Below are 11,678 nucleotides of genomic sequence, written 5' to 3' on the forward strand. Positions count from 1 at the left end.
CCACCAGTTACACTGGTTATAAATTATTTACCTTTCAAATTCCTATAAGGGTTTCTACTGGATTCTGGTCATAGCAGAAAACTGGGAACCTAAGAAGTACGCCTTAAAGGACTACTGATTAGACCTGATTTCCTAAGACTAAGTTGAAGATGACTTGGACCTGAACTAGACTTTTGAGAGAAATGTCCTTGGGGTTGATGGTGATAAAGATCAAACCCTGCAGCTTGCTTGACTCCAGGACCAGAACCTGATACCTGTCATGCTAATAACTTCCCTCATGGTTCAGAAATGACCATGCGTGAAGATGGGTCACTGCTATGATACTACACACTTGAAAAGGGTGCACCCTATTTTTCCTTAAAGCATAAAGTCAGTAGTGGCTGATTAGGACTTTTTAATTTTCACTAATCTCTAGTTGAAAGTTACTAGTTGTTCATTTCTAGAAACATAATTCTTATAATTTGTATCATTTAGAATATCATAATTCTGTGACATTAGTTAGCTAACTTCTTAAATATTCTAGTTCCCTTTGATAATATGAGGTGTGGTACATATAAGGATATACATATTTATATCTTTCTTTTCTTTTTTCGCTAGAATGACCAGTCAACAGGGGACATAAAAGTAATTGGTGGAGATGATCTTTCAACTTTAACTGGAAAGGTGTGTATCTTGAAGAGGAAGAAAGGGGCACTTATATCAACATTCTAAGGGTCTATTAGTAACATTGTACTTTCAATCAATCACTAAAGGGTAGTTTTCATAGTTACCTGTGCACTTAAATTGGTGTTATTTGACCCTGGAAGCAATCTAGTTTACATATGGTTCCCTAGGTCATATAACAAAGAAGCAGCAGAATCCAACCTTAAGCTTAAATGTTCATATTGTCATGTACTGCTGTCTGCCTCTGTGGGGATCTAATTTGGGATCCTTCCGAACAGTTAAAAAAATAAATTCATATTTTATTTTTTTTAAGATTTATTTATTTATGCATACAAGAGCTGGGGCACAGGCCAGAGATGGGGGGTGGTGGTGGAGGAGGATCCACCAGAGACAGAGTGGGAAACAGAACAGGAAGATCAACTGAAATACACTGCTTAGGGAGCAGCAAGCGAGACAGGAGAGGTCTGCCTCACCACGTGGGTTTCTCCCAGGCTGGCCGGGGATCAAACTCTTGCTGCCATGCTGCAGAGGCTGCGAATTGCTTCATAGTGCGGTGCTTAACCCCTTGCACTACCAGGGAGGCCCTAGACTCATAGTTTCTTAGAAGTAGAGAAGCAATGGCTAAAAGTGTGGGTTCTGGAGCCTGTCAGCTTTGGTTCAAAATCTGGCTCACTGAGTGCTTCCTAATTGTGTGGCTTTCAGTAGGTTATTTAACCCCTCTCTCTCCCTTATGTAAAGGTGGAGATGATAATGGCAGCCACTGAGAGTTAAAAGGATTAAGTGAAATAATTTGCATGTAGAACTCTTACAATAGTTTATTGCAGTTAGAATACTCAATATATTCAAGCATGCTTTTATTTTAAGAAAATTTAAGAAATCTTGCAGAGTTTTTAAAATATATCAGAATTCTTCCAATGTAGACAGTTGATTGAAGTTAATAGAGAAGAAGGACTATGGTGTAGGAGTATGGGTACTTTGTTGGTGGGTGTGCTGTGATGACTACATCGAGGGGGGGAAATCCTCTACTTTCAAAATATTAACAAGGATATAAACCAACAGTACTTCAATAAAATAATACATAAAAAACAAAAACTTAAACTATAAGAAAAAAGATTTTTGAATATTATTCTTCTGATATATTAAAACTGACTTCTTAAATATCTCCTACTATACTGTATTACTATATTATCTCAGTTAATCCTCCTGAGGTTAATGCCCTATAAAGAAGATATTATCCATTTTCTGTAAATAAGGAAGTAAAAAATCAAGTTCATGCAGTTAGGTATCAGAGCCAGAGTTTGAATCAAGAAAGGTCTAACTCTAATCTTGTACTCCTTGCATGCTACTGGCATTCATTTGAACAGTTAACATGACTTTTCAATGTATTAATATATTTTCAGTTTAATTAGAATTGAATGGGGCCTCATAAAATTAAGAGACATATTACTCATTTGCTGTATACCTTTGGATTGGCCCTTTTTTGTGTGTGTGTGTCTTTTATTTTCTTGAGCTCCATTTTGAATAAAAAGTATTTTTTTTCCTGCTTGCACAATAGGCTTCTAGTAGGCTATAGTTGTCTATAGTAGCTGGTTCACTAAGCATGTTCTGGTATTTCTTTCTTACAACCAAATGAATCAATCTTGTGTGCTCTACCTTAGTAATCACTGACTTAGAAGAATATGTAGAACAATGAAATTCTGATGCTTATAGGGATGTGACAGAGAAATGAGAACTACAAATAATCAGTAAGCATGAATCTTCTTGTGTCAGTGATTATAACCAATATGTGAAATGCTACCTCATTCCAGTAACTAGCATAACAACAGCTAGGACACTGCTTTATTTTGGAAGTAATTGTTAGACTTTATTTTCTCTAAGATTTCTTCCAAGTATAGAATTCCGAGAAGTAGAAATTGGGTGAGGAAGCATTGGTTATATTTCTTTAGTTTAGTCCAAGAATGTGAACATATCCAGAAAACGCAAATTAGTTTCAACTTAATGAGAAAATAGGCTTTGAATTGGATTCCATATAGTAAGTTGAATGCATAATAGTGGAATTACTGTACAAATTACAGTTCTTAGAATGTTGGGGTTGGAAGACATAGTAGTTGAAGTTACTTGTTTGACACTGAGACCCAGAGAAATTTGATGACTTACCCAAGAGTAGATGTCTCCTTAAGTAATGAATATTAATTGTTAAATGACTGTATAGGTCAGACTTCATTTTTTTAAAGATTTATTTATGTATGCATACAAGAACTGGGGTACAGGCCAGAGGCGCGGGAGGTGGGAGGATCCACCAGAGACAGAGCAGCGAACAGAACAGGCAGATTGACCGAAACACACTGCCGAGGGGAGCAGTGGGCGAGCCAGGAGAGGTCTGCTGCACCATGTGGGTTTGCTCCCTGGCTGGAGATTGTACCCGTATTGAGTGGCTGTGGATTGCTTCATAGGTTGCGTCTTAACCCCTTGCATCACCAGGGAGGCCCCAAACTTCATTTTTAAAAATCCCATTGTGAGAATTTCATATTAATGAGTTCTAAATCCTAACAGATGACTCACTTGTTTAAATCAAAGTTTGATATAGTGAAGTACCCTAAAACAAGAGTTTGGGTAATTCCTTGGAATATGATTTGATTTATAATTGGAAACACTGTCACTGTACTGATTTTTGTTTCTCTTTTTCTCCTAGAATGTCTTGATTGTTGAGGTAAGTTATACCTACTTTTAATATAGTGTTTATGATTTTCTAACTTAGTATGCACAGTCATAAAGGTAAGCCAGGGAAACAAATTCCTGTCCATCAGCTTTAATGGTGGATTTATGTTATGTAGGAGTGAAATTGTTTGTTTGTTTGTTTGTTTGTTTTTGTGAAAAATACTAATTTATGTGTACTGGTGATAGAAAAATTTTGGTATATTTTTTACCCTTCTCTTTTGGGCTTGAATTTTTTTTTTCTTTTAAAACATGTTGTACTAAGTTGTGTTTTACACAATATTTATTGTTTATGTTCTATTTTCTATTTGCTATTATATCCTACAGTATTTTACATGTAATAGCAGCCAGGTTTTTGAGCATTCACTTTGTGCCAGGCACCATTCTAAGTGTTAAGGAAATAAGCAGAGGCTAAGCAGTTTTCCCAAGATTGGCATCTAGTAAGTGGAGTGAAGATTCAAAACTTCACTTCCTTTTCCTTACTGGTTCTCAAAGTGTGATCTCTAGGCCAAAATCAGCCCAGAACTTGAAGAAATGTAAATGACCTATTGAATCAAAATCTCTCCAAGAACAGCAAGATACACTTTAACCATCTGCATGATGCTGATGCACACTCAGGTGTAAGAACCCTTGATTTATTTACTCTTGAGGTCTTATAATCACCTTCTCATTAGGGTCTTCCTTGACCACCCTATGTAAAATCTCTTGTCCCTTCCCCCGCCCCCAAACTTCCTGTCCCTCCCTCGTCTATGCTTTTTCCCCCCTGATCACTTATTGTCTGGCAGCCTCTATATACCTCTATTTATTTTTTGTCTGTAGCCACCCTTTTCAAATCTTATAGCTTTATGTAGCTATATGGAAGACTATAAATTTCTAAAGCACAGCTCTGATCATGCCTCTTGCTGAGATGTTATTTCCCCCATTCTTTAGTCTGAGTTTTTCAGTGTGGCCCCATCATAACCTTACCAACCTCATTCTTCAGCAGCTTCCTTTCATGATCTCTATACTTTGTACTCTTCCCAGAGCCTGTACCCCCATTTTTCTGCCCATGGTTTTTTTTGCTTTTTGTTTCCTTTTTTTAAATAACAATTTTTTTAGATATAATTCACATATACCATTCCCCATTTACATTATACAGTTCAGTGATTTCTATTCACAGCATATCCACAGTTCATTGAAGGACATCTTCATAGCCCACTCCCCATTCTCCCTTCCCCCAGCCTTTTAACACCTGCCAGTCTACTTGATATCCGTAAGATTGACCTATTCTGGAATTTTGTATGAACAGAATCATACAATGTAAATGGCTTTTGTGACTTGCTCTTTCACTTAGCTCAGTGTTTTCAGGGTTCTTCCATATTGTACTGCTGAATAATAGTTCATTGTATGGGTAGACCACATTTTAGCTGTTCACCAGTTACAGGCACTTAGGTTGTTTCTGCTGTTTCCTCTATATTTTTTTGCACTTGCTGTGCTTTTTCCCCCTCCTTTATCTCATATTTGAATCCTCTCATATCCAGCTCAATAGCCAACTCCACAAAGCCTTTCTTACTACTTCTTGCCTCCTCAATTCACTTGGGCCTTTTGCTTTCACTCTTTAATTATGAAACATTTTGAAAGCAGGAAAGAATATGCCTAACAGCCATGTACCCACCACAAACCATAAATATTTTTGTCATTTGCTTCTAGTCTCAGAGTGTTCTTTAAGAAAATTAAACATCGTAGTATAGCAAAAGCTCCATTCTTTACCAGAAGTATGACAGCTGACATTAATGTTATTTCCATATATATGTATAATAGTTCCCATGCATGTCTTTATACTTCTGTTGTGTGTGTTTTTGTGTGTGTGTGTGTGTGTGTGTGTGTGTGTATATATATATAATATACATATATTTATCGCCAATGTAAAATGTATTTTGTTATTTAAAATGTATGTACTGCTGCAGTATACGTATTCTTTCTTGTAACTTGTTTTCACTCAAAATTAGTTTTGAGGTTATTCATCTTGAGATATATTAAGTTAGCCTTAAAATGTAACATACCATTTCAGTGTGCAAATCAACCAATTTTTCTCTACAAAATAGGGAATTTGCTTCCAGTTTTTCCGACTACAACAGAGCTTCTAAGAGCACACTTTTGTGTGTGAGTTCCTTCCAGATATAGGCCAAGTGCATTGTAGAATTTGTACATTTTCAATTTTACTGTTATTGCCAATTTACTTATCAGAGTGGTTGTATGCTTTATACTCTTACCAAAAGAATAAGTTCTTATTTTTTTTTCTGTAAAATGGCTTAAGGCTTAAGAGCAGCAGTAATTCCCCAACTCATTTTTGCTGTTGTCTTTTTAGAAACATCAGATGAAAGATTAAAAAATAAATGACATTTTCCCCAGAGAATTTATATTCATGAACATACTCAGGAACTGGTTGCTTTTTTCCAATGCAGATGATTCATTCATTCTACTTCAGCTTGATTCATTTTCCCTTGGGTACTGCTACCTAGAAAATGCATATTGATTTTCTCAGTTTCTGTGAGTCAAGAGCCTGAGTACAGGTTAGCTGAGTCGGCAGCTCAGGGGTCTAATCAAGCTGAATCAAGGCTGTGACATCTAGCTTACCTGTGACTCCCAGTCCTCTTCCAAGTTCATTCTGGTTGATGGCAGAATTTAGTTCCTATATTTGTAGGCCTGAGAGTCCCATTTTCTTTTCTTCTTTTTTTTTAAAGATTTATTTATTTATACAAGAATCGGGGTACAGGCCAGATGTGCGGAAGGGTGAGAGGATTCACCAGAGACAGAGTGGGGAACAGAACAGGCAGACTGACTGAAATACACTGTCGAGTGGAGCAGCGGGTGAGACAGGAGAGGTCTGCCACGCAATATGGGTTGCTCTGTGGCTGGCGGAGATTGAACTGGCACTGCAGAGGCTGTGGACAGCTTCACAGCCCTGCACTCAACTACCTGCGCCACCAGGGAGGCCCTAGAGGGTCCCATTTTCTTGTCTATTGGCCAGGGATTGCTCTCAGAACCTACCGGCTGTCTTCCTGTCCTAGCACATGGCCCTCCCACATGTCGGTTGACTTCACCCGTAGGAGAATCTTGTGTAACACTGAATCATGGAAGAGGCGGTCTGACCCATTTTCACAGATCCATCTCACACTCATGGGGAAGCAAATAATGGGTCTGTACACCAAGGGGCAGGAGTGTTCGGGGCCATTAGAATTCTGCCTGCCACAGCCCAGAAATCTGCATTTTTGACAAGTCTTAGCCCTAGTGATTCTTATGACTCATAGATCCTACTTTGTAAAGCACTGCTTTATACCATCTATAGAGAAAATTTTGAAGAACTTGAATAGTTTCCTACTTTTAACTAAGTTGGCCAAGAGTCACTTTCATGTAAGATCATTTTATATTATAAAACCTTATTAATTTGGATACTTTTAATATAAAGCATTATTTCTCAAAGTATAATCTGTTAACCTTGGAGAGTTGAGGGATGAGCATCCCAATCTTGAATTTAAGGGAAAAAAATCTAAAACACCTTTTACAATGTAGGGTAGATTCACAAATCTAATAAAACACATATGCATATACTTGCACATATATTTTTTTAAAGATTTATTTATTTATTTATACAAGCACTGGGTACAGTCAGAAGCATGGGAGGGTGAGAGAATTCACCAGAGCCAGAGCGGGGAATAGAGCAGGCAGACTGACGAAATACACTGCTGAGGGGAGCAGCAGGCAGCAGGAGAGGTCTGCGCGCCATGTGGGACCCTCGCCTGGCGGCCGGGGATCGAACCAGCGCTGCAGAGGCTGCGGGCAGCTTCACAACCCAGCGCTCAACTGCTGTGCCGCTGGGGAGGCCCATACTTGCACAAATATTTTTATTTATTTATTTTTAAAGATTTATTTATTTATTTATACAAGCACTGGGTACAGTCAGAAGCGCAGGAGGGTGAGAGAATTCACCAGAGCCAGAGTGGGGAGTAGGGCAGGCAGAAGGACCGAAGTACACTGCTGAGGGGAGCGGCGGGTGGCAGGAGAGGTCTGCGCGCCATGTGGGACCCTCCTCTGGTGGCCGGGGAGCAGCCGGGGATCGAACCAGTGCTGTAGAGGCTGCGGGTAGCTTCGCAACCCAGCGTTCAACCGCTGCGCCACCGGGAAGGCCCATACTTGCACATATATTTTTAAATTTGTTGTCATTGACCTTTTGGTGTCTACAACATGTAGTCCTGAGGACTGACATTCCTGTTTACTGAGAGCCAGATGATTTAAATTCCATAATATCTCAGTGTGAATTATGATGAGAATTACTGCTGAGAAAAATAGCATTATTCCAGTTTATGTGGGGTTTTGATATTTTGTGTTTATATAATGGCTGAATTTAAAGCTATGGTGGTTTTATTTACCATTTAAATATTTTTTTTCTTTTTTGAAAGGATATAATTGACACTGGCAAAACAATGCAAACCTTGCTTTCCTTGGTCAAGCAGTATAATCCAAAGATGGTCAAGGTTGCAAGGTACGTATGACATTTTGACATAGTATATATTCTTCATCTGAAAAAGAATTAAGCAGTTGCTTTTTTGTAAGGGTAAATATTTTCTTTTTAAAAAGTATTGTAATCTCAAATAAGACTCAGTAGACATCTTTTGCAAATAATTTTGTCTTGTGCTACTAAATCCCTTGCATAATATTAACAGTTGGTTTTTGAGCATGTTTTTTTTTTTTTTGTGGAACATTTTTATTTTATTTTATTTTTTTTAATAATAAATTTTATTTTTATATTCCCCCATACAACTGCACATGCCCCATTCTGACCCCAATCCCTCCCCTCCTGGCCCCCACCCCCTAAAAAGTGTCTCTGGTTCATAGTTTTCTGTTGATTTTGATTTTCACTTTCTTATATTCATTTTCCTGGTCCCTTATTTAAGTTTTCTAGATTCCTGCTATGAGTGAGACCATCCGGTATTTTTCTTTTTCTTTTTGGCTTATTTCGCTGAGCATGATCCCTTCCAGCGCCATCCATGTTGCTGCAAATTGCATGTGTTTATCTTTTTTGAATGCTGAGTAATATTCCATGGTATATATGGGTTTTTGAGCATGTTAATGATGATATCAACTTGTCCCAGATAGTATGGCAGAAGATTTGGGACCTTCTTAAAATTGTGAGACCATAGATTTCAAAGAGGAGTTTGAAGATGGTAGGCAATGTTTGTTATATCTTGTTTTATATCTGAATCAAAAGTTTAAAAGGGGGCCTCCCCTGGTGGCACAGCGGTTGAACGCTGGGCTGCAAGGCTGCCCACCGCCTCTGCAGCACCCGTTCGTTTCCCGGCCGCCGGCGAGGGTCCCACCAAAAAAAAAAAAAGAGAGAGAGAAAGTTTAAAATGCCTGTGTCCTTTTCTTTCTTTCTTTTTTTTTTTTAAGATTTATTTATTTATTTTTTCATATAAGAATTGGGATGTAGGCCAGATTTTCAGGTGGGAGAGTATTCACCAGAGACAGTGGGGAGCAGAACAGGTCGATCTACTGAAATACACTGCTAAGGGGAGAAGCAGGCAAGTCAGGTGAGATCTGCTGTGCCATATATGGGTTAGCTCCCTGGCTAGGCATCAAACTCAGCCTGTAGCAGTGATAGGACTGAGACTCAACCCCTATGCCACAAGGGAGGCCCCGCCTGCATCCTTTTCTTCTAAGCCAGCTTCACCTCCTGGCCTACCTGTGGTTGGCTTTTGCTTTAGTAGTTCAACCTGTATTTATTTCTAATTATGGCTTCATCCCACAACAGCTCGGGAGTAGTATTATTCCTACTTTACAGATAAGGATACTGAGGCATAGGGAATTGCCCAAAGTCACAGAGCTATTATTCTATACAGAGGAGAGTTTTGACCCAGGTAACCTGGTCCACATTGCCTATGTGGTTTTTCAAAAATTTTTATTGACGCCATCCTAGTGGGTTTGATACATGGTTTTGATTTGCATTACTGTGATCATCAGTAATTTTGAGCATCTTTTCTTGGCTTATTGGCTCTTTGTATATCTTCATTGCTGTGACTACTCATCTAAATTATGGAAATTGCTTCAGAGATGATTTAGAATATTGCCTTAGCAGATGAAGCTTTATTAAGCATTCATATTTATGGGCATATGAGGTGCTAAGTCACCTGAACTTTTAGTGAGGTTTGCACTGAGATTAGACATTCCTTTTCTTTGGTGTTCCTGAGTGAGCTCAGGCAGAGGAATGGTTTTTGCTGTGAGTGGTTTCTTTCTTTCTCAATGGAAATTGAGTCTAAGTGTAACCTCTAATTAATGAAAGAGAATCATAGGGGATTTGATTAGATGAGCCCTTGGAGTCTTAAGTTTAGGCCAGTGGTTCTCAACTTTGACTGCACGTTGAAATCACCTGAGAATTTAAAGAAACAAAACAACCTGTCTGTGTCCCATCCCCAGCGATTCTGATATAATTGTTAGGGGTGTGGCTTGGGTATCTGAGTTTTGTTTTTGTTTTTTAAAGTTCCCAAGTGATTCTGATGTACAGCTAAGATTGAGAATCACTTCAGGTACTTTACAGCTCTTTCAATATATTTATCTAGGAAGGAATGAAATCATAAGTTTTATTGGGACGGCCTTTAACACATGTAAAGGCGTTCCAAAGCACTGTCTATAGCTTTTTTAAATGGCTGAAAAATTTCAGCAGAAGGCATTTAGGCTGCAAAATTAGTTTTTGTTATTGTTGACTCATCTTCCCTCAACTTCCCTCAACTGCTCTCAAAAATAAATACTAGCTCCTTTATTTAGCATGCTAGTTATTTTTTAACCCAGATTTCCTTTTTGTAAGCTACATCTGAAAAGTCTTAAAGGGGGATGTTCACCCTTTGTGGCTTAGGGAGTTTATTTCCAGGGATTTGGGACTAAAAGCACTTATCTTTTCATTTTGCTCACTTGGCTCTCCCCACCCATTTATCCTCCTGATTATGTCTGCCTTTTGATGGTGGGTTGGTAATCAGTGTGCAGTTCTTAGAACAATCCATTGTGTTTAGGTAGAGATCAACCAAGGGCCTCATCTGTAGTGTGAATTCACTGCTGCCCCTGTCCAGTGATTTAGCTCTCTGTTTCCTACTTTCTTTGGGTGTGTTAAAAATGCAGATGAAACCATGTTGCAGAACATTAATGTTCTCTTTTGCAATGCCCTGTAATGTCTCCATATGTCACATGTCACATTTTGAAATTAACAGCTTGCTGGTGAAAAGGACCCCTCGAAGTGTTGGATATAGACCAGACTGTAAGTGAATTACTTTGTGTCAATCATTTAACCAAACACAAACAAGTTTTATATGAAATGGTTTAGTTAGTTCAGAGACTATTTGGAGAAAAGGCACATTTGCAAATACTATATTTGAAAGTGATGTTTTCTATATCTAAATGATGTATTTTGATTCTTTTTAGTTGTTGGATTTGAAATACCAGACAGGTTTGTTGTAGGATATGCCCTTGACTATAATGAATACTTCAGGGATTTGAATGTAAGTAATGTTTCTTTTTCTCACTCTCATTTTTCAGAACCCATATAAAAATTTACGAAAGAGAAGAATTGTTTTTTCTTTCCAGCACCTCATAATTTGAACAGACTGATGGTTCCCATTAGTCACATAAAGCTGTAGTCAAGTGCAAACATCCTTAGAGCTGGAATTTGGCCAGGCTAGGGTGACACTTCTTGCTGGCTGAAACAGTTGAACAGCTTTAATATACAATAACCATCCCTTTATTATTTCAGATGATAGATATGGTCAGATGTAAGAAATGAATGAACTAGTGGAAGTCTTTTAATTCACTGTCCTTCAAATGCCTGCTTCCTATTCTGGAGCAGGAGTCCCAAGGATGAGGTTATGAACATGGGTGAGGAAGATTAAGATTGCACAAACCTCTTTTAATAAAACCCTGCAGCATAATACTATTTGTGTAAGATATGCAAAATACTGCTCTTGCCTTTCATTTCAGAATACACTTTTCTAATGTGAATGTCTGGATTTTTTTAATAGCACGTCTGTGTCATTAGTGAAACTGGAAAAGCCAAATACAAAGCCTAAGATGAGAGTTCAAGTTGAGTTCGGAAACATCTGGAATTCCATTGAAGTCACCAGTGAAATTATCAAACGTTCTAGTTCTGTGGCCAGCTGCTTAGTAGAACTTATTGCATTATTGCATGTATCTTCTAAAAATTTTATCTGTTACATGTTTTAGAAATGTCCTTGCTGCATTCCTCAACTCTTTATTTGCACTATGTGAGTAATGTTACA

At 38.2% G+C, this 11,678-nt stretch overlaps 1 protein-coding gene across 1 annotated transcript in view; it reads left to right on the top strand.

Moving 5' to 3' along the window:
• HPRT1 (hypoxanthine phosphoribosyltransferase 1) overlaps positions 1-11,468 on the top strand; it is a gene marked incomplete at both ends in the record, with an annotated part of 28,444 nt that extends 16,976 nt beyond the window's left edge. The window contains 6 exons of the mRNA XM_084258600.1: positions 598-663; positions 3,356-3,373; positions 7,818-7,900; positions 10,617-10,663; positions 10,828-10,904; positions 11,421-11,468. Of these exons, the coding sequence (XP_084114726.1) occupies positions 598-663; positions 3,356-3,373; positions 7,818-7,900; positions 10,617-10,663; positions 10,828-10,904; positions 11,421-11,468 (339 nt within the window). The remainder of the gene's footprint in view (positions 1-597; positions 664-3,355; positions 3,374-7,817; positions 7,901-10,616; positions 10,664-10,827; positions 10,905-11,420) is intronic.
• Between the last annotated feature and the right edge of the window lie 210 nt (positions 11,469-11,678).

This window comes from Talpa europaea (assembly GCF_964194135.1).
Source record: "Talpa europaea genome assembly, chromosome: X".
NCBI classification, from domain to species: Eukaryota; Metazoa; Chordata; class Mammalia; order Eulipotyphla; family Talpidae; genus Talpa; species Talpa europaea.